The 23,385-nt window shown below is 42.7% G+C and overlaps 2 protein-coding genes across 4 annotated transcripts in view; one reads left to right on the forward strand and one right to left on the reverse strand.

Moving 5' to 3' along the window:
• Window positions 1-724: 724 nt before the first annotated feature.
• On the reverse strand, window positions 725-9,605 carry NDUFB3 (NADH:ubiquinone oxidoreductase subunit B3). 2 transcript variants are annotated; one of them, XM_081899451.1, is made up of 3 exons: window positions 9,449-9,605; window positions 2,438-2,575; window positions 725-962 (listed from the first exon to the last, which is right to left on the reverse strand). In XM_081899451.1, the coding sequence occupies exons 2-3, from the start codon at window positions 2,569-2,571 to the stop codon at window positions 806-808; spliced, it is 291 nt and encodes a 96-aa protein (XP_081755577.1). In that variant the 5' UTR covers window positions 2,572-2,575; window positions 9,449-9,605; the 3' UTR covers window positions 725-805. The 2 variants fall into 2 exon arrangements, with proteins under 2 accessions (XP_081755577.1, XP_081755578.1); XM_081899452.1 differs by having other exon boundaries at window positions 2,438-2,572; window positions 9,449-9,589.
• A 175-nt stretch (window positions 9,606-9,780) lies between these two features.
• The window catches only part of HYCC2 (hyccin PI4KA lipid kinase complex subunit 2), a 44,986-nt gene continuing 31,381 nt past the window's right edge, over window positions 9,781-23,385 (forward strand). The window contains exons 1-2 of one of the 2 annotated variants that reach the window (XM_081925942.1): window positions 9,781-9,921; window positions 11,043-11,082. The gene's annotated coding sequence lies outside the window, so the exon portion shown is untranslated. The remainder of the gene's footprint in view (window positions 9,922-11,042; window positions 11,083-23,385) is intronic. The other variant, XM_081925943.1, reaches the window with a different exon arrangement.

Raw genomic sequence — 23,385 nt, forward strand, 5'->3', positions numbered from 1 at the left:
GGGGACAAGGTGGCTAGTGAGGAACAGTAGACAAGTTCTGGAACTTAAAAGCAAAGAAACCCTGCAAGCAAAGAGTGAAAAATGGAAACTTGCACTCTACAACAAAGACAAAACAGTTTGATGAGATTCAGGGTTGATTTAGGCTTGTATAAATGTCCTTACTTAAGGCAGCATTCCGTTCAGCTGTTGTAGTGTAAGATCTTTGGCCGTACAGCAACAGGCAAACACAAGCCCAGAGGCTGCCTGGAACATACATCCGTGTGTTGTTGTTTTTGAAGAAAGCCAGGGTAGAGTAGTGGTTAATGGTGGGAGATCTGGTTTCAAACCTCTACTCAGGCTCCAAAGCTCCCTGGGTTCTTTTCAGCTAGTCACCTTCCCTCAACCCAATCCACTTCACAGGGCGGTTGTAAAGATAAAGGAGGAGGGTGGATCGTGTGGGATATAAATGCAAATAATAGTAGCTACGGCAGCCATCTGGAGTATGCTCATAGGCAAGGACTTCCTGGTGGCAGTACACAAAGGAATCCTCAAGTCTAAAAGTTGGCCTTTTAGTTCCTTCTCCTGGTCTCTGGGCCAGTCAAATGGAACAGAAAGCTATTAGGACAAAAATAAACCAATGGCAGACATAGTTTGCTTTGCCATGGCAATCCAATACGGCATAGTAATCCGTGTGTTTTAACCCCTTCCTTCCCCATGGGAGGTGAGAAAAAGACAGCACAATGCCCTTTTTGAAGAATTTTAATATGCATCTTTTCATGCAAAGTCAGAACACAGCAATCGATTTGTAGCTTGGAAGAGAGGATCCTCAGTGCTGGCCCTTATCCTTCTTTGGAGGGAACAACGTATACTCAACCGCAAGAGCTACCACAAAGGCTGTGAATCCCCATTTGAATCCTTTGCGGAGAACGTCCATGATAGTGACAGGTTTTGCAAAGGTGCCCATATACCTCCAGGCTTCGTTGCTAGAGGCAAGACAAAAACAACAAAGATGAATGAAAAGTCAAGTTGTACAACTGCCTATGTTGGTCTACAAATTTAATGACGTATCCTGAAGCAATATTACAGTGAAAAGTGTTGTGGTTTTTCAGGCTTGTATCCTTACAGACGTTAACCTAAGGAAATTCATAGAAGGACAGTTTCTTGTCTTCTTCTCCTCTCTGCAACCCCCACAAAGTATTCCCCCCCCTTGAATAATGTGGGATGGAGTGTGGGGCGGTGGATGCCCAAAATGGCTTGGATGTGAAGATAGCAAAGAGAGTCCACAGAAACAAAGTTTCCCATCTCTCCTTCCCACTCTTAAGTTAGACTTTTCTGTGAGATCTGTGGCTTTTAATTAACAATTTTGCTTACAGGTTGTGTTTATTGCTTGTGGTCTCTAATAAGAATCCATTCAGCTATAATTCACAAGCAACCATATAATTTTCCTTGCCGGTCTACTGCAATCATTGAGCTTCTGATGCCACTTTAGAATGATGCATTCTTTGAAAGGACAGCTCTTTAACATGCTTGAATGCTATCCTGGGAACACTTGCTAGGCTAGTGTTTCTCAAACTTGGGCCTCCAGCTATTATTGGACTACAACTCCCATCATCCCTGACCACTGCTAGCTAGGGGTGATGAGAACTGTAGTCCAACAAAAGCTGGGTGCCCACGTTTGAGAAACACTGCCAAGAATATCCAATCCCTTCCCTAGATATTACAGCACCTGGCCTTGCAAAACTCCTATGTGGCTCATAAAGGTAAAGGTAAAGGTAAAGGTAAAGGGACCCTTGACCATTAGGTCCAGTCGTGGCCGACTCTGGGGTTGCGGCGCTCATCTCGCTTTATTGGCCGAGGGAGCCAGCGTACAGCTTCCGGGTCATGTGGCCAGCAGGACTAAGCTGCTTCTGGTGAACCAGAGCAGCGCATGGAAACGCCATTTTACCTTCCCGCCAGAGCGGTACCTATTTATCTACTTGCACTTTGACGTGCTTTCGAACTGCTAGGTTGGCAGGAGCAGGGATAGAGCAACGGGAGCTCACCCCGTTGCGGGGATTCGAACCGCCGACCTTCTGATCGGCAAGTCCTAGGCTATGTGGTTTAACCCACTGCACCACCCACGTCCCTTATGTGGCTCACTTGGTACTACCTGTATAAACTTCCTTACTGTACAAAGGAAAAAAGTACATTCTTTCCTCTGCCCTCTTTTGCCTCTGATCTCCCCCATCACTAGCATATGGTCCTTGGAAGGGAATGTAGCCCCTGGGCTGAAGACAGTTCTCCACACCAATCCTAAGTATTTCAGAGGATTGTGTTCCGGAACGGACATTAAAAAAACAACCTGAACCTATTTAGAGGGGTTTGGATCTTTTCTTGTAAAAGGAGGGTATTGTCTGCTATACAATAAGTCTGTGACTGATGAAAGCAAGTGAAAGGCCGTATTTTTGCCAGCTCTTACCGAAGCCATGGATCCTTCAGACCACGCCGAGCCAACCTTTCTTGGATATCCTGTAAGGGAGTCCCCTCTACCTTCCATACTTTTGGATCAGGATATTCCACTTTGACCGGGCCATGTTCATGACCATGCCCCATGCTTCTGGAGAAAGATTTAAAAGAAAAGAAAAGCAGCTCTTACAAGATACATTGTTCAAGGTTATTTATAAAACTGCATTCAGAGCTTCTCTTTATAAAATAATAGGAAATTGACCACCCACCACACAATGGCCACATAAGAAATGTGTCAAGTATTCCTTAGCAGACTGCAGTTATTCATAATAGCAGTTCAGAATACTCTAATTGGCTAAGGCCCTTTAAGAACTGGGTGGAACACCCCCACCCAGCACTTGAGCAGAACATTTAAGTAGTGCTCTATTTGCACAAGCACGACTTAGCATCTGACACCCTCTAGCATTTGCTGCGGAATGGATGGGAAGAATGGTTTTGCTTCCCCATCGTTCTCTTTTGCAAACCGAGTTGGAAAAACTGTCTCCTGAAATCACATATAAATAGGGGTGGGTGTACCCTGAAAGCCTTCCTTGTGACAATTTCACTGAGGACAATTAAATGACAAGCTATGGCTAAGGAAGGAGAAAGACAGACAGACAGACAGACAGACAGACACACACACACACACACACACACACACACACAGAATGTGTGCAGTCAAAACTCTAGTTATTTGAATGCTCCAGCAGTACAGTATTGCCAAGGTTATACAGAAGTACTATTAAAAAAACTGCATGGAAGTAGGAGTAGAGGGATTGGTCATGCTCCTCATGAGGTTATGTCAAAGGTACAATTCAGTATTTACAATGACACTCAATGCAACTATATTTCGCACAACACTTCACATTGCAAGAACTTAATTCACGAAAGGCTCATTGACACTTATTGAAATGATTCCCCTGCAATGGGAGTGCTTCCCTGAGGCAAGACATCTGGATTAAATGCAACTTTTAAAAACTGCACCTACTTTTAAGTGACATTAAGGTCACGGATGGCGCTGTGGGTTAAACCACAGAGCCTAGGGCTTGCTGATCAGAAGGTCGGCGATTCAATTCCCTGCGACGGGGTGAGCTCCCGTTGCTCTGTCCCTGCTCCTGCCAGCCTAGCAGTTCAAAAGCACGCAGTGCAAGTAGATAAATAGGTACCGCTCCGGCGGGAAGGTAAACGGCGTTTCTGCGTGCTGCTGTGGTTCGCCAGAAGCAGCTTGGTCATGCTGGCCACATGACCTGGAAGCTGCTCCCTTGGCCAGTAAAGCAAGATGAGCGCCCCAACCCCAGAGTCAGCCACGACTGGACCTAACAGTCAGGGGTCCTTTACCTTTTTAAGGTTAGAAAGGCCCTAGACCAGTGGTTCCCAATTAGCTAATTACTGACAACCCCCTATTTTTCAAAAGCCAATTGACGGACCTCCTACTTTTGAAAATTTTTGATAACTCTATGGCACGGGTGTAGCCAAGGGGGGGAGGGGGCAGTTGTTCCCCAAATCAATACAAAACTGAGATTCTGCTCCCCCCCAAAATCCTGCCCCCCCAAGAAAAACCCATGTTCTATGGTAGTCACCACTGCAAAGCAATTTTTTGAACAAAATGTGCTGTAGCTCCTAATAAGCAATTGATTTGGGGTATACTGTACTAAAAAAACAGACCATAAAATTTGTGATATTGCCATGCAAAAATGACAAAAAATAGTTGGGGGGCGGGAGGGATTGAGTCACAGACTCCCGGAGTGCTTTCTGGGGACTGCCTCCTTTGCTGAAAATCATTGCATGAATTGCATTAATACTAGCCTTAACTTGTTAGACAGTACTAACTTTATGTCTGTGATTAGGAAGGGGTGGTTGCAGGCAAGGGGATCATATATATCATTCATCCCATATTTTAGGAGAGATTGGGCCACCCAGGGCTGGGGGCAAGTAATAACTCTCATACTATTCCAAGATGCAGAGGTTTACTTTTCCCACCATGGGAGCAAATGTCAACCACCATTTATTTTTATTTTTTGGAAAGAAAGAAGAGTGATATATTAATGATCCCGGTTTACTGAGCGAGGGGTTTTCCATCCCTCTGTAGTCCTGGTACCAGCATCAGTTTTCTTTCATAAAACTAAATGGAAGCCACCTGAGCTCATTGCTATCTGGTAATGCTTTGAATTCAATTTCTTGGTCATACTACGTACTAGAATGTGACAAAGAGATGGATCGCAGGGAACTCACTTTTCCATGCAAATAAAACTTTCTTCTTTTTAAAATAACAACCCAGTAAGAAATATGAAAGAAAATAAAGAAACTGTACAAAAATGCAACTTTAAAAATTATCTCCAGTCAAATGAGGAAATTCCCCATTTTTAAGAGACCAATTGTGTTTAGCAGTTCAAAGCTGCAATGAACTGCATTTTAATAAGCTTTATTAATTACAATTCCTTCTAAAATTAGTTTTTTAACGGCTTGCATTCCAAGAACGGCTGTACAAGATCATGGAGCCTCTATTGCTTGCGAACAAGATGTACTGACTTGCATTAGTCATCCTCCAGATCTGTACATAAGACATAATCATCATTCTGCTCTTGAAAGTACTCATTTGACTCAGCAGTTAGATAAGCACATAGAAAAGACTTTGCAAGAGTGAGACCCAGAACAATGAAACTAAAAGGGAATGAATGAATGAATTGGCGTCTTCCCATTCTTTTGACACATCAGAAAAAAATACTTTAATGGGTACTTCAATAAATTTTAGATGACCATTTATATTCTCAAGGCATGATGTGCCCCAACGAGGCTTTTAGTCCTTGAATGAATTATTTAGGACAACAACCAAGGGTGACATTTTAGCTTTTGGCATATGAGTAGCAACTAATATTCCCTGTTGTCGTTTTCGAGTCTGCTGCCCCTCCACCTGCCTAATGCTAATAATGCACTTGCATCTGACTGGTCAAATAGTGTCAGCAAACTGGAAGAAGCAAAGATCACCAGTTTCGAAGCAATGATTCTTCAACATCAATTTCGTTGGACTGGTCATGTTGTGCGGATGCCTTCCATAGCAACTACTCTATTCTGAACTTAAAAATGGAAAGTGTAATGCTGGTGGTCAACAAAAGAGGTTTAAAGACTCTCTCAAGGCAAATCTAAAAAATGTAGTGTAAACACCGACAACTGGGAAACACTGGCCTGTGAGTGCTCCAGTTGGAGAACTGCCTTTACCAAAGGTGTCATGGGCTTTGAAGATGCTCGAACTTAGGACAAAAGGGAGAAAAGTGCTAAGAGGAAGGCACGCTTGGCAAATCCACACTGTGATCAACTCCTGCCCGGAAACCAATGTCCCCACTGTGCAAGGACGTGTGGGTCCAGAATTGGCCTCCACAGTCACTTACGGCCTCATTGTTAAAACTGTGTTTATGGAAGACAATCTTACAGTGGTACCTCGGGTTACGTACGCTTCAGGTTACAGACTCTGCTAACCCAGAAATAGTGCTTCAGGTTAAGAACTTTGCTTCAGGATGAGAACAGAAATCGTGCTCTGGCGGCACAGCAGCAGCAGGAGGCCCCATTGGCTAAAGTGGTGCTTCAGGTTAAGAACAGTTTCAGGTTAAGTACGGACCTCTGGAACGAATTAAGTACTTAACCCGAGGTACCACTGTACTTGGCTACGAGTGATCGCCAAAGAGTAAGAAGTTTTGAAAGCCTTATAATAGGCTTGCAATCCTATAATACTTACTTGGAAGTAAGCACCACTGAAAACACCAAGATTTACCGGTATTTCTGAGTAGATACATATAGGATCACACAGCTGAACAACGAAAGGTGTTTTCATTATCAGCAAGTGATATCTCAACAACAGACAAGTTTGTTTTTTTTTAAAAAAATGCAATGAATTATTATAAAATGCCAAAATTATATAAAATGATTAATATAGCAGTTCTTTTCTTTGGCTTTTATCCCCTTACGCTAGGTGCAGTAACATTAAAAAAAAGGATGAAAAGAAAACTGGAAGAAAGCAAACAGCAACTATTTCTTTTTTTAAATTGAGTTTTTAAATGCAGTTGTACTATGTAGGCAGTAGCCAGTACATGAGGGACACATCCCCCCCTCCCAGTGCTTTACTTTTCCATGGAAAACTTTGTTTCATAAGTTAATTAGGAACAATGAGTGCATGCCAAGTGCAAATAGCATTTTAGGCAAGGGTGATGATTTCGAAGCTGTAAACTTTGTTTACTAAACGCAAGCAAAACAAACATGCAAAATGTGATCACTCAGCACCAGGAAGTTTTTCAAAGGAAGCTTAATGATTTATGATGCAAATTCCCAGAATTTGCATAGCAAACTTTCCAGTTTAAGGTTTTCCAGATAACCAGCACTGCTGGCAGTAGTCAAGCATCAGCAGGCTGTTCTAGGCAGCAACCTTTGCCACTAATGACTGCTCTTTAGAGATGCTTTCATTTATAGCAGGGCAGCAGGAGCAACTTATGGTAGATATGCTCCTTTGTTTGTCCAGATTGCTGCAGAGCCAAGCAGCATCCAGTCTTTTCCCTTGCTAGCAAAGGACACCATAATGATATTTAAAAAGTCACCCACCTATGCTGCAGCAATCTTGGAATATTTTACAACCCTTGACTGCACTCAGCATAGGTGGTCAGCCAACATTATCAAACTACTAAACTAACGGCAACACTAATTTCAAGATTAAAGAATTCCTTCACCTGTAAATAAAACTAAAGTCTGGTATACAGCAGCCACAAATATAGCTCCTTGTCTGGTGCCTGGAGGAGAATCTTGCTTGTCACAGGAAACCAAACATAAGTAATGTGCAAGCAGATGTGCTAGGAACTTTTGTGAACTTAATTGCCAGGCTGGCATACTGGTAGACTTTCTGATCAGTAGAGACTATGATGTAAATAAGGACTAAAGGACTCAGAACATCACAGAATATACATTTTTCAAAGCCTTTCTAGATAAATATATCAGCTACACAGTTAGGCCTTTTTGTTGCAAGGGATCCAGACTTGCTTAACCGAGCTGGTACTTCTGAGGTTTGTATAATACAGTTTCAAAACAATACATTTCAATTCAGTTCAAACCAATATGTGTCTGCTCCCCCCCCAAAAAAACCCAGCAGCGAGAAAGCTAATTTTCTACAATATGATAACTGCATCAGTAGCGGTACCAATATGTACAAAATAGTTGAGCTACTGATATGAGTATATGTGATATGATGAGCAATGCAATTCCCCATCTCCACAATTTTGTGATTCATAAACGTCCAACATCAGGACTGTCCACTGTCGGTGAACTGCTTGTTCTTACTTTGCTTCCTGCCGACAGCTCTACCTTCTGTGTCTGTGTATACATTAGTTTCAGCTGAGCAGCCACTGCGGTGATTCTCTCTGACAACACCACCAGAAACTCTCTTTTGTTCTCCTGCACAGGTGCATATAACTCAACAGGTGTTGGATTTTCTTTCTCTCTGCTTTCTCTCTCCCAACACCACATTGTTCTGTATCCTAAGAATGCCATGTCCTTCCACTAAGGAACATACACAGGGTTACCGCACAGCTAAACCACTGAGACTCTTGGGCTTGCCAATCAGAAGGTTGGTGGTTCGAAACCCTATGAAAGGTTGAGCTCCCATTGCTCTGTCCCAGCTCCTGCCAACTTAGCAGCTCGAAAGCATGCCAGTGCAAGTAGATAAATAGGTACCGCTCCAGTGGGAAGGTAAACAGTGTTTCTGTGCGCTCTTGTTTCCATCATGGTGTCCCGTTGTGCCAGAAGCAGTTTAGTCATGCTGGCCAACATGACCTGGAAAGCTGTCTGTGAACAAACACCGGTTCCCTCAGCCTGAAAAGCGAGATGAGTGCCTCAACCCCAGAGTCGCCTTTGACTGGACTTAGCCATCCAGGGGTCCTTTGTTGTTTAGTCATTTAGTCGTGTCCGACTCTTCATGACCCCATGGACCAGAGCACGCCAGGCACTCCTGTCTTCCACTGCCTCCCGCAGTATGGTCAAACTCATGCTAGTAGCTTCGAGAACACTGTTCAACAATCTCGTCCTCTGTCGTCCCCTTCTCCTTGTGCCCTCCTTCTTTCCCAACATCAGGGTCTTTTCCAGGGAGTCTTCTCTTCTCATGAGGTGGCCAAAGTATTGGAGCCTCAGCTTCAGGATCTGTCCTTCCAGTGAGCACTCAGGCCTGATTTCCTTCAGAATGGATAGGTTTGATCTTCTTGAAGTCCATGGGACTCTCAAGAGTCTCCTCTAGCACCAGAATTCAAAAGCATCAATTCTTTGGTGATCAGCCTTCTTTATGGTCCAACTCTAACTTCCATACATCACTACTGGGAAAACCATAGCTTTAACTATACGGACCTTTGTTAGCAAGGTGATGTCTCTGCTTTTTAAGATGCTGTCTAGGTTTCTCATTGCTTTTCTTGCCATGGCGAAGGGGCTTGAACAACTCAGAGAAGCTATGAGCTATGCCGTGCAGAGCCACCCAAGATGGACAGGTCATAGTGAGGAGTTTTGACCAAACGTGATCCACCTGGAGCAGGAACCTGCAAGCCCGTCTGGTATCCCTGCCAAGAAAACTCCATGGACAAAGACAACAGGGGTCCTTTACCTTATCCTAATAATAACAACTTATTTATACCCCGCCCATCTGGCTGGGTTTCCCCAACAACCCTGCAAGCTAGATCTGCTTAATAGACCGGCCGTTACTAGAGGTATTCAACGGACTACCAAGATGCCTTTGATTTCAAGATGCATCAACAACCGTGATGTATTGAGTAGCCCCGTTCAGAACAGGCCGAAGTGCAGCCAACCACCGCCTCGAAAGCCTTGCGTCTTTTATCGGTGACCCTGATGACTAGGGCAAGGAGCAAGGCTTCCCAGTCTCGGAAGGGAACATAAAAGGGGATCCGCGGGGGGGGGGCGCGGAGAAACAAACGTTAAAAGCAAGAGGAACCTGTAAACCATCCCATACCTCGAGGCTCGGTGACCCCTTTCAGCAGGACTTCAGGGAGCCTAACCGGAAGCGGAAGCCAGTCCTCTCTTTCCAAGCTCGTCAGGGAAACCTAGCCCAGCTCAAGACGTTCCGCTTAAGGAAAAAAGGCGAGGCGGCCTTTTCCGGGTTCGGAAGCTCCGCCCCTTTTCCTTCAGGCTGTGAGCGGCGCCGCGCTTCCCCATTGGCTGTAAGGTCTTCCCCGCGCGCCCCTCGGAGGGAAGCCAATGAATGCCGCGCTTGCTTGGGGCGGGCCAATGGGCGGGCGCCTTGTTACGTTGCCGGAGACGCTAACAGGGACTGGAGGAGGAGTGAGCGCGGGGAGGTCGGCGGCGGGGGGAGGGGGAAGCTGTGGAGAAGGAGAAAGCGAGGCATTAGCAACAGCGCCAGCAGTAATGGTGGCGGCGGCTGAGGCGGCGAGAGGCTGCTGCGGTTGACGCCGGTCCTTCCCGCAGGTGGGTAGGCGAGCCTCTCCCTCTTCCCCGCTTCTCGCCCCCCGCTTTCGGTGTGAGGGAGGATGGGGGGAAGGGACTGGACGGGGGGCTTCGGAAACGGCTGAGGCGCCGCTTCTTGGCTGTGACAGCTTCCTACCCCCGCTGCCCCTTCCTCCTCCTCCTCCTGCGCCCCGTTGCAGGCAGGTGTTTCTTCGGCCTCCTTTCGCTGCTCTGGCTCTGAGCCTCCTCTCAGCACCGCCACAGTCTAAACAGGTAGCAGCAGCAGCAGCAGCCCTTTCCTTACCCTTGGCAAAGTGGAGCCTCTCTGACGTGACCATTTCTCTCTCTCTCCCGCCCCCCCCCTTCTTCTCTTTGCCCTCCTCCCTCTTCTTCCAAGACCGGGTTTCCTTTCCTCCCAAAGCAGAGCTTTATTTCACTCCTCCACCCGCTGGCTTTTAGGCAAAGCTCCCCTTCTCCAAAATCTCACAGTTGTTACGGGGCGGTTTTCATCAAAAAAACAACACCACCACAAAACATCGCCTCACAGTGCATTCTGCTTACAAGACATCTGATGATGTCTTGGCTTCAAGCTTGCACCTACTGGTGTTTTATTTTTATTTCTTCCCCCAAGGTACTTGAGGCCTCTCATTGCACCCTCGAGGTGCACGCTTTGCCCACCTTCAGAATAAAGAGAGGAGACCCCTTTTCTAGTTGACAATACATCTTTTGGTTTGTGCTGCGTTGATCTCCGAGATGTCGAAGCGATTCCTTTCTAAGCAAAGTCCCTCACTGCGCTGCCATCCCTTTCTCAATTGGTGCTTGGGAACCCTCCTTTTAACACATTAACTCATGATACAGTGTGGGAAATGTGACTGGGCAAATTTAGTAGGGACACATTGATATCTGCAGGTTATGCAACCTCTCGACTACATTGCACATGCAGACATCCACCTACAGAGCTTGTATAGTGGACGTATATTGGCACACATTGTGTTCATGTAAACATGTAGGCTTTTGAAGTTGAGTGTGAAAAGCTGCCATATTAGCATCTGTACATTCAACTTTGAATACAGTTTCCTTAAGATAATAGATTGGGTTGGTGGGTTTACTGATAGTCAACTGGTTTTGTTTTTCTCCCCCAGGAAGAGCGGAAGACCAGCGTTTTATAATCTACAGTGGGAGGTAAGTGCAAGTTCAGTATTTCCTTAGAGAAGGATATTAATTCTATTGATTATAGCTTTGTCCCCTCAAGTAATTGCTTTTAGGGACTTTGTAGGTATTTCAAAGGGATGAGTAAGATCTATGTTAAGGTGTCTCCTGGAGATGAATTTTACTTGTCAGTCAGATGCCATTATGCAGGCTGGCTGGCTAATGCACCTGAACTGTGTAGTCTGTTCCATCTCTCCTGTGTTGAAAGGGCTGAGTATGCAACTGTTTCATGGTTCAAAATAAAACTGTAATTCTACTAAGTTTTGCTTATTTTCTTGCATCTAGAAGCAGAATAGGATAACTAATAATAGTTATAAGAGAGAGAGAATTTTTTAGCATGTTTGTGTCAAACATTTAAAATGCCTTATTTAGAGCAAGCTTCCATTAACTATAGTCTTGTTTAATCAGTTATCTTAGAACATTTGTTATGAGATAATTAAAGACTGGAGAAAAGAGCTTGTGAAAGAACAAGCTTCCCATCTAAACAAGAATGGTGCTCTTCAGATGTTGTAGACTACAACTCCCATTATTCCTGAACATTATCTATGTTGGCTGGGTCTTACGGTACTTGTCATTCAAAACATCTGGAGGGCACTAAATTGGCCATCCCAGATATAAAACATTTGGACTACTGTTTTCTGTCTTTATTTGGTTTCATAGTTTATATCTTCTTCAAGAGAAGGTCTGATAGATGGATAGCCTCTCTAGTTCCTGGGATGCAATGACAAACTAGGTGGAAGTAAAGTTGTCTTTACAGGCTTGGCTTTGCATAAGATGTAAAACTGATTAGAATATTGTACTATATCTTTAGGCAAATATGCTTACTGGTTTATGATGTCCATTCTATGTTAACTGTTCGTGTTAGCTGTATATATTGCTTCCTGTTATTTAAGTATGCTCAGCCTTATAATGTTACTTTTTAGGGAATTTTTTTGAGACCCTATTTTTTCTATCCATAACACTTTTCACTGGACACACAATTCGCCTGTTGTAGCAGAATAGGCTAATATGTTGGGGGTGGGGCTGATGTTTACATTGGTCTTAACTGGATGTGTAGACTGCTCAAGATGCATAAGCTGTGACTTGCCTCTGGAGCCTTGTGGGGCTGAGCAAAACTATATTGTCAGCAATAGCATGCCTAGGGGATGGGGAGAGTCACTTTGCTTTGTACAGGAAGATTTTGGTTTATCCCACTGATTTTTGTTTCAATGGATGGAGGTGGGGGGATAGAGGATACTTAAGAACATAGTCATTGGTATTTTGACCTTCACACTTTTTACATACCCAAAAGGCCATCATAGGCACATTACACAAGGTATTGGTGGTACTTCAAAAGTGTTATGAAGAATGGGCAAGATTGTTCAAACAACATAAAACAAGGGAGAATTCTGACAGTTGTTTCACACACACCTCATGTGCATAGTAAATGCACTCCTATGGTGGTTATATAGGTCTACACATGCGATTACCCTATTTTCTGTAACTTTGCTCTAATTCTTTCTCTGATAATAGCAAAATGTGAAGATTATGCATAAATCTTCTTTCTCAAAACTTTTGTAAAAGTCTGTAAATGCAGGTGTAGACCCATGTAGCTCCTAAATACGTAATAACAAGTAATAAATGCAATTATTATTTTTTCATAAAAGTGTCCCAAAGCGACTTATAAATAGCAATTGTGAATTAATGTACAGTTTGAGGGTTGCTCCCAAACCATTACTTGTACCCCTACAATCTAGTTTGCATCTTATATTTTAACGTACCTAATTTATCATTACTTCTTCTACTCCTAGCATAGTCCAGACATGCACTTGAGTTTTCTGTGTGTCTCACTTGCTGTAGGCTTCAGTGAGGCCTGGATTTGACCCATAAAGACCCATGACTGTCTCTTGGAAGGTTGAAGGGAGGTTTGTGTAGAGGCTTGCGCTGTCTGCCAGATGGTATCTATGGACCTACAGAGATATCCATGGAATAACATAATGGTTGCATCTTAGTGGATCTTAGGAACTGGCTTCTCATTTGTACAGTTCTCAGAACAGAAAGCAGATGAATGTAATGAGATGCATGCTGTAGATGTGATATGAGGTCATCCTCGGTCATTGCTGCCAAGGTATATCCAGTGTTTACCCAGTACCTCTTTCTTTCTGCAGCCTTGACTAACAACCTATACTCCTGGACAGAGAAAAGCAGCAGAAAGCTACTGCTTTTTGGATCTTGAAATGTTTTGCTTAAGAATGTCATCCCCGCCTTTGACAATGGGAATGTTTGACCAAACCTGTTGCTGTTGCTACAGTTCTGCATTGTTGAGCTCGGTAGACTAAACATTTTCTTCCTGTTCATTGTTGCATTTGGGTTTTTTCCCCTTGCCCTCTCTTTATTAGTAGGACAGCACAGAGAAATGTTCTGTGTTTTCTCTTTTTTAATGTAGTAAAAAGACTAGACGGTTTCAAAAACTAAGCCAGGGGGCTTTGATTATAAAAGATCTCATCAATATGGTCTCATCCCTAGTTTTCTTATACTTCGTTGGAGTACATCCTGTACTGTACAAGGATGCTCATTCAAGAGGAACTGTCCTACCCTCTTCTCCCCACTGAGCCTGCCCTATTCTCCTACAATACCAAATTACAAAGCCTTACTGCATGGAAGCTTGATTTGAGACAAATGAGACCTGATGGTCTTGAGGTGACATTGCTTTACAGTTAATCTGTCCTTTCATCAGTTCTGTCCATGGGCTAGGTAAATATTATCCAAATAGAAACCTGATATTGTATGCTACAAGGAATGCCTTCTGCAGCAGGTGTTACGGGTCCTTGTAGAAGCTGATGGTTGTGATACAAAGGGATGAAAGAGAATGTTCCATTTGGGCACCTACAGTTTTTGCATTGTTTCCATTTTGAAGCTAGCTCATAGAAACCCTATCCCCTAGACTTAAGACGGCAAAAGCAACTGGGGATTGACAAATGAGCTCTTGGAATGGAAACTACAACTGTTACAAATATAATATTTTCCCCTTGGGTTTGCCTTTAACACATCCCATGGACCAAGCAGCTTAAAAAAGGAGGAGGGGACTTTAAGAGCTGAAAATACGGAGTCTTTCTTCATCCCCAGCCCCTGTTTACTGTGAAAACAGCCCTGAGTTTTATGGAAGATTAGTATTGAAAGACGTGAATTCGATTGCAAATTCTTTTGGATTGTGAATGATAGTAGGATCTAAAAAATAGTGAAACTAGTTCTGAGAGTCCAAAGGAGCCATTAGACTTGTTTTTCCTCAAACAGCAGCCTGCCCATGTCACATGGCAAACTGTGAAATTCCCTTCAGGCTCATGTGAATTAGGTACCATTCAGTTTCTGGTACAGTACACAGTAGAATCATGTTTCAAAGCAAACTATGGGCTAATTTGCCATGTGTTCACCTTCTAGCATTTTTTTAGGATAGACAATGCTAGTGAATAACATTTCACTACATATTTAATTGATTTAATCTGTTCAATGAAATGAAAACTCTGAGCCTCTTTGAAGATTAGTGTTGTCTGTTGGTTTCCAAAGGTATCCTAATGAAAGAACACTGTAGAGAAAGCAGGCTTACTGTTCTTTTTGCAAGCCCTGATGGCAGTAGCCTAAAAATTTGCTAAGAACCTTTTCATAGATCTTCTTTTCCCACTGCAGTTGTAGCTGTGTGTGTGTGTGTTAGTAAAACTATTTTTAAAATTATTGCATTGCCTCGAAAAGTAAATAAACTATATCAATGTTTATTTATACTCTCCCAGAGCAAAAAAGACCTCACAGTAACAAATTCAGCATGTTAGATAATTTTGAAGTGATTGTTTGAAAATTAAATTCCACATGACCAAATGGACAAAGGAATAGGGCCATGTGTTTATCTCTTCTTTAATATTGTTTGTTACCTTTTAGTTCATAAAGGGAAATGGGGGTAAAGAAAAATATCCTGTAGGTAATAATAACAATAATTTTATTATTTGTACGTCGCCCATCTGACTGGGTTGCCCCAGCCACTCTGGGCTGCTTCCTGCAAAATATAAAAACATAATAAAACATTAAACATTTAAACTTTCCCTATACAGGGCTGCCTTCAGATGTCTTCTAAAAGTTGTTTATCCCTTTCACGTCAGATGGAAGGGCATTTTACAAGGCAAGCACCACTACTGAGAAGGCTCCTTGTCTGGTTCCCTGTAACTTCACTTCTTGTGAGGGAACAGTCAGAAGGCCCCTTGGAGCTGGACCTCATTGCTGAGCTGAACTATAGGGGTGGAGATACTCCTTCAGATATGCAGGGCTGAGGCTGTTTAGGGCTTTAAAAGGTCAGCACCAGCACTTTGAATTGTGTTCGAAAACGTACTGGGAGCTAATGTAGATTCTTTAGGATTGGCGTTACATGATCCTGGCGGTCACTCCGCAATCTAGCTGTCACATTCTAAATTAGTTGTAGTTTCTGAGTCACCTTCAAGGTAGCCCTACGTAAAGCACATTGTTCTATTCCAAGTAGGGGATAACTAGAGCATGTACCACTGTGGTGAGACAGTATGCAGGCAATTAGGGTCTCAGCAGGGGTACCAGATGCAGCTGGTAGACAGCCACTCTGAACACAGAATTTACCTGTGCCTCCATGGACATCTGTGAGTCCAAAATAACCCCCTAGGCTGTGCACAGTTACCCCATTTAGGATCAGGGAGTTCCCCCCCCCCACAGAAACAGTACATCTGTCTTGTCTGGATTCAACCTCAATCGTTTACTGCCATCCATCCTCCACCCACCTCCAGACACAGAGTACATTCACTGACTTCACCAGTTCTGATTTAAACAAGAGGTAGAGCTGGGTATCATACTGGTGAACACCCAGCCCAAACCCCCTGATGATCTTTCCCACCATCTTCCTATAGATGTTATAAAGCATGGAGGAGAGGACATCAACCAGTGTGACAAAGGTGGTTTCATTCTCATGATGGAGCCTGAATCCCATTTGGAAGGGATCCAAATGGTTGACATCCTCCAGATTAGAGTGTGCTCAATCACCTTGCCCAGGAATGGAAGATTTGAGACTGGGTGATAATTGTCCATAATGGTCGGTTTTTTAATAAGCAGTTTAATAACCACTACTTTATGTGGTTATCCAGGAAGACTACCTCACACAGGGAAGCATTCACCACCGCATGGAGCCCATTGCCTAGCCCTGCCTAGGAGTCAGGGTGGGCAAGGGTCCAGGAGACAGGTGGTCAGTTTCATTTGTAGTTGAACATGGCCTCAGCTGCACTAAAAACGTGCACGGAAAGCATTTTCTTTAATGGAGTATGAAGGAAAATTCCTAAAGCACTTCACTGAGCAGGCATTTTCCATTTTCTTACGTAGATGTTTATAGTGGATTATGCCACATTTGTTTCATGTGGTATAGGCATTCACTTACCTCCAGAAGTGAATGTCCATATTTGCACACCTGATATTTGACATAGCTCAAAGACTACAGTGGTTTAATAATTTTGTGATCCTTCATTCAGAAGACGAAATGAAGAGCTGAGAGAATTCCAGTTAGCTACAGGCTCTCTAACTGGATTTCTTACTCAATGATGTAATGTGCTTCCAGGGATTCCCTTTCCTAGTTTGTTTTTGGAATTGATCCCACTAGTCAATAAGCCTCAGCTCAAAGTGTATCTCTTACAAGGGAAAACTTCAGGCACTTAATCTGTTCTGCTTTGTCATGTGCTGACATGCCTCCCCACTTCTAGTTGTAATGCTTGAATTGCATCTTTTGCGGAAATATTGGGCATGTATTTTGCCCTCCCAGAAAAATAAACAGCAATGAATCTGATAATTACAGTTTGACTAATTCTAAAACTAAAGTTGCATTCCTGTGCACACTTGTTTGAGAGGAAGTACCATATAAATTGGTGAGGCATCTGCTGAGTAAATATGACTAGAATTCTTCTGGAAAACAGCCTGACATATCGTCCTGAAATCTTCATATCTTCTAAGGATGCAGCTGGTATTCCTGTGCATATATGCATTTTGGAGTTGAATAGATTTTGGTTAGTGTAAAATAGTATTTGTATACTATCTTTTATTATAGATAATTGGTAAAATGGGGACACTGTTTTTACCAAATTGAAATATAATTTATATTTCTAAAACGTTTACATGCCTTGCACCTGCTTTTCCTTCTCGGGTTTCCCTCCCCCTCCTCTTCTTGGTTCTTACTAGGCACACATCACTTTTCTTCTGTCTGTCCTTCTGTCGGATGTGATCCCAGAGCAACCTCACAAATTGTACTCTTCAGACACTAGGGCTAAAATCAACTGGGATCACTGGCTTTTCAGATGATGGTGATCTTTTTTTATGTTGCTTATCTTAAAAAATAATCCAAAGCAGTTTTCAAAGGAACAAATTAACATAAACACAGATCCTCTGGAAAGCTTTCATGTAACATTCAGAAAGCTTTAGTTTGTGAAAACAATAAGCAAAAGTATGTCACTGTCTGTGGGGAATTGCATTAAAGAGCAATGAGCTACTCACATGTCAGGCAGTTTAATGTTAAATCAGTTGTTTTAATTATGAGAGAAGCATCTGTTTACTCCTTCCGTTTGTGCCACAGGACAATGAATGCTGGACAGTAACAACACATATATGTGACATGTGCACACAACTTCAGAGATGATGCACACTTTATCTAAGTGGTAAGGTTTGCATCCAGAGAAGATTTGGCAGAACTCTGCTCATGCCGCAGGACTTTCCTGGCTCTTCTCCCACTGCAGTCCACTGTGCTCCCCCAAAGAGTTGATGCACCCTCTGGATCTGTGTTGGATGGGCACAGCAGAAGAACTGGAAAATTGGAGGAATTCAGTTAATCTGATTTGCCTAAACAGAAGTGGTCATTTTGCTAGCACAAGTCATATCTGGAACCAAGCCAAAAGCATTATAATGCAGTCGGAAATGTAACTTCACATGAGTGTATTAGTAAATGTTGGTAGCAATGGCAAACGGAAGATTAAAAAAAAAGATTGCTGTAGTGAGTCACTAAAAGATTGTCTTTTCTCAGACTCGTTTTAATATTGTGTGGCAGGTTAGAATGAACTGTTGAAGGTAGAGAGGTCATGGGGTGCCAAAAAGGTTTTGTTTTGTTGCAAAGGCTGCTTGATCAGGTGATGGTTGTAGTTGCTTTGCTATCCCCATCTAAGTTCTAGGGAAACTTGTATAGTACCTCCCAAAAGAAGAGTTACCGCTATTTTAGGTTAAGGTTACCAGATTTTTTTCAATGAATCTGGGGACACTTTCCAACTTCAATGGATTTTCTATGGGGATGGTTTGTAAACCCAGGGACTGTCCCCGGGAAACGGTGACGTCTGGGAACCTTATTTTAGGTACTTCCTGGATGGGAGGTTGCCGAGGGGAGGGGATGTACAGGTTATATCAGAGATTACCATATTTTTCGCCCCATAGGACGCACTTTTTCCCCTCCAAAAATGAAGGGGAAATGTGTGTGCGTCCTATGGGGCGAATGCAGGCTTTCGCTGAAGCCTGGAGAGCGAGAGGCATCGGTGCGCACCGACCCCTCTCGCTCTCCAGGCTTCAGGAAGCTATCCGCAAGCCTTGCAAGCACGGCGGGAGTTCCTGCGGGCTCACAAGGCTTGCAGGCAGCAGCCTGCAGCCCCAGCGAGTGTCCGCAAGCCTTACGCGCCCGGCGGGAGGTCCCACTGAGCGCGCATGGCTTGGGGCGGCACCCTGCCGCCTGAAGCACGCGGAGCCCTCCGGAGGGTGCCCCGTGCTTCGGGCAGGTGTGCGGAAGGCTTGGGGCGGCAGCCGCGGCTGGGGGGAAAATATTTTTTAAAAATTCATTCCCCCCCCCCAAAAAACCGAGGTGCGTCCTATGGGCCGGTGCGCCCTATAGGACGAAAAATACGCTAAATGGAGGTTTAGAGTGTTTTGTAGGGCATATCAAGCCAAACAGTCTTCTCAGACCAACTTGCTAGCATCTGATATTCCTAGTTCCCATTTCCCTCTCTCTGTCCTAGTCCTAGCTGCTGTATTTCTTTATAATGCTACTCTTATCACGCTGCAACTGAGATAGAGGAGGAGCCATAGCTTAGTGGTGGAGCATATGTTTTACATTCAGAGGGTCCCAGATTCAATCCCTGGCATCTCCAACTAAAAGGATCTGATAGATGCTGGGAAATGCCACTACCTGATTATGGAAAGTTGCTGCCATTGAGTTGGTTCTCAGTTATATTTGATTATTCTCATATTACTTGCCTTGTACTGTACAAAGTACAGTGGTACCTCGGGTTGCATACGCTTCAGGTTACATACACTTCAGGTTACATACACTTCAGGTTACAGGCTCCGCTAACCCAGAAATAGTACCTCGGGTTAAGAACTTTGCTTCAGGATGAGAACAGAAATCGTGCAGCAGCAGCGGGAGGCCCCATTAGCTAAAGTGGTGCTTCAGGTTAAGAACGGATCTCCGAAATGAATTAAGTACGTAACCAGAGGTACCACTGTAGAGCAGGAGAGAAATGTTTTAAATAAATGTTTGATACCCTCTTCACCTGCAGCTTCACGTAATGCATACTAAATTGTTTTCAAAACCAACGGGAATTTAATCAGCAAGTTCTGATGTAAAAATTAAAAGTAAGAAAATTCCACCATGAAGGGCTTGCACATGGATCCCAGCTGGAATGTACTGGAGTATATTGACCTCTTCCCTGCCAGGAGAATATTATTCCATGAAGTTGGGTTGAGTGTCTTGAGTTCTCTAAGTTGCAGAACTATGGAGAAGTATTATGTATCTTCTCTTTGGTGGCTGATAATAAAGGGCACAACAGATTAATGAACAAAAACTGTTTTTAAGATGTAAAAACTAAATAACCCTGATGAAATTGGCTTTCTCACTGAATTCCACTTTCAGTTGAAACAAAAGTTAATCTTTAAGGTATGTGTTTAAGTTTTCATGCAAACACAATGTCAGTTCAGCACCTTGGTTTTAATTAATCTTCCTGCAGTTCATCCATAACCTCATTATTTTATAATACAGCATCGTTACTTGGTTGGTCACATCCATACATTTGCCCCCCAAATTAAGTGTTTAACTTCAGCAAAGTGTAAACACAAGGGTCTCTAATTCTTGGATGGCCTTGATAGCTCAGCCAAAAATTGTGGCCACAAGATTGTGGGTAGCCTGCAGGAAAGGGTGCTATGGAGTGCATGGGATTTGGCTGCTGTTCAGAGTTGCACAGTGTCTCTCCACAGCCTTCTGCTTCCCTTTCCTGTGTGGGAGCAGGAAATAGGGGCTTGTTACTTTGTTCCTTCATGGTAGAGAAACTCTACCATGCAATAAACAGCCCCCTAGTCTTATTGCTAAGATTGAAGCTGCAGAGAGGCAGGAATCACCAGTCAGTCCGTCACCTCCTCAACTTTTAGTTTAGGGATTGGGGGGGGGGGTGCCAAATGTAACACTTAATGATCTCTCAGACCTGAGGAGTAGCTGGTTTCTGTATTGTTGGATTCTTGGCTTCAGATCTGAAGAATAACTGTGCCATGTAAACAATAGGCAGCATTGTATTTAACTATTCAGTAGCATAGTAAATTATTAAACTAGTATTAGAGGGCAGAGAATCTTGTTCATTTTATTTTTCTTGTGTACCTGTTGCAGCAATATTTTCCGCTAGCAGGCATAAAATGTCATAGGGCTTTTTTGTAGTTTTTTAATGCAAGCTTTTAAAAACACCTATTTTTGTAATTCTTTCCTCCCTCCATAAACATATGATATGTAACATAAGCATCTTATTAATTAGTGAGATTATTCATTTGTCTGTACAGCATAGGTAACAGTTTTTGTGTGTTTCTGCCTGTCACTTTGCTGGTCTGTGCTCTGGCAGAGCTCCCTCTTACTGTAGTAAGGTCTTCTGTTGCCAGAGACAGCCACACATATATATGATGCACTGAGGCCCTTTGTGTATTCAGTTTCTCCATTTTATTTAAGAAAGGGCAACATCTTGTGTATGTGGATGTAGGCCTAAAACTGTTAAATTGGTTTTGTCAGTATTTCAGAATCTTTCCATTGAATGTCTCATACCATATTCTAAGCATATGCTCATGGAATAGATAAGTAGATACAAAACTGGGAAAAATGTATATTCTGGAAACATAGTTGTAGGAAGCCACAGAAGCAGTTGATTTAACCATACCGCTTATTCTTTTAATTTCTTTTCATGTTCCCAGGTCTGCTAAAAAATAGTAAATAAAGTGCAATTTTACGACAATTAAATAAACAAATGAGAACAGTGACAGCATCATATAGATAGTAAAACTAAAGTTATCCAAGTTAAAAATGCTAACATTAGCAATTCTCAAAAGCCTTGGAAAACAACAGTTTTTGCTTGGTACCTAAATGATGGCAATGAAGACCCCATGTGACCTCCCTAGGGAGCCCATTCCAAAGGCAGGAGCCACAACAGGAAAGATTGTATTCTTAGTCCTAACCAGCTGCATTCTACAGACTGGGGGGGGGGCATCCTGAGAGAAATTATTTCAGTTGGTGGGCAGATTTGACACTTGGAAGCTCAGCTCTCAACGCATATCTGCTATCACTGTCCAGTGAACATCTCTCTAATATGATGTCATGCTTCTTGACGTTGCCCTGTGGCAGCCTAGCCAGGGCTTTATTTGTTGTTGGCACAGCAAGTCTTATATGGCCAGAACAACCAAGTTTCAACTACTGTTGGCTCCATTGCCTTTTAGCATTGCCTTTTAGGAGCCAACAGATATACTAGGAATAAGAATGGATTATTCTTGCGTATCTCACTTAAATTTCATGTTGCTGTTATTTGTATAATACAGATTTGAATCTGAAATTGTATATGGATTTGTTAATGATTCTGAATTGGTCAAGCAGTTTTGAGAGTGCAATTGCCATGATTTGAGAGGAATTGGTTTGGCACTAGAACATGGGACATGAAGCTTATTGGGAAATTATAATTTGTAGCATTTGTTTCTTCATAAATTTCTCTTGTGAACTCTGTTTATGATTTCTCTTTTAGTTGTACATCTATACTTGTTTTTACATGTTGGGTGTGATTCCCACTTCAATTAAAGCATTTGAACTTTAATTTTAAAAAGCCAGCAATTTCCTTCAGCAGTTAGCAATGCTGTCAGCTGTTTACATGCTATTTATACTGCTTGCAGCAGCTGGAAACTATATTGCTCAATAAAAGGTGCTCTATATTTCTTACTTCTAGAGATTTCTGCAGGTTCTGTCTCAAAAACTCTGAAAATGGATGGAAATTAAGAGAAGGATCAGGTCATACTCCTAGTAAGAGCAAGTATTGTGATGCTCACTTCATGCTCTTTTTCCTTTTGACTGAATCAGACACCCATGACACCAGACGCAAAGGAAGGTAAATTTGGTTGAGGTGCCTGTTTTGGGAGCTTCTTTTCTCCCTAAACAGATCCTAGCTTATGTTGGGATCCTTAAGCATTATATAGGACAATGGACTGCTTCACTTCTGTGTAATTTACACCTTAAATCTGAAATGAGCAGGTGAGTTGTGAGAAAGACCCAATAAATGTGGTTAAGAAAAAGGTTCCTGTCTGTCACTTTCTGTTTTAACATTCTTTTTAATCTTCTATCTGTTCCGTTTATATTTTAATGTTGACTAACTACACTGAATAATCATTTTTGGCACAGTCCTTCTTGTTAATATTACTCATGCACATATGGTGACTTCTCTTAGGTAATGTGCAAAACCACTGATCTACTCGAGCTAGATTGTTCGAGATACGTTTGTATAAGAGTACCCAAAGCTGAGCATCTTGATTTTCCTAAAATAGCTACACAAATGTGTATTTCCTTGAAGCATTTCAGAGCTGTTCCATGGTAACATAATGTTGTTGCCATTATAGTTGCCAGCTTAACCCTATTCTGAGTCTGGTCTCAATGATAGTTTTAGCTGGACAGTAGTGCTTATATAGTGAAAAGCAAGTAAAATAAGACAGTAGACTGAAAATCCAGCAGATATATTCTGCCCTTTCTATGTTTCGATTAGGAAATTTTCTGATAGGTCTTGTTAATTTGGCCCAACCCTTCCTTGGGTCAAGGCCTATTTTGATTGGCATTGTCAAAACAAAAGGCATTTATTTTCTGAACTGGGATTTGCGAAATAGTCATCTGCTTCACTGCATTTCTACTCACAGAAGAGGAACCTTACTGTCTTTGTGTGCTTGTGGCATGGACTGTATATTTACAGGTATCTGTGCACATGGGATAACTCCGTGCCA

This window comes from Podarcis melisellensis (assembly GCF_964234715.1).
Source record: "Podarcis melisellensis genome assembly, chromosome: 1".
Taxonomy (NCBI): Eukaryota; Metazoa; Chordata; class Lepidosauria; order Squamata; family Lacertidae; genus Podarcis; species Podarcis melisellensis.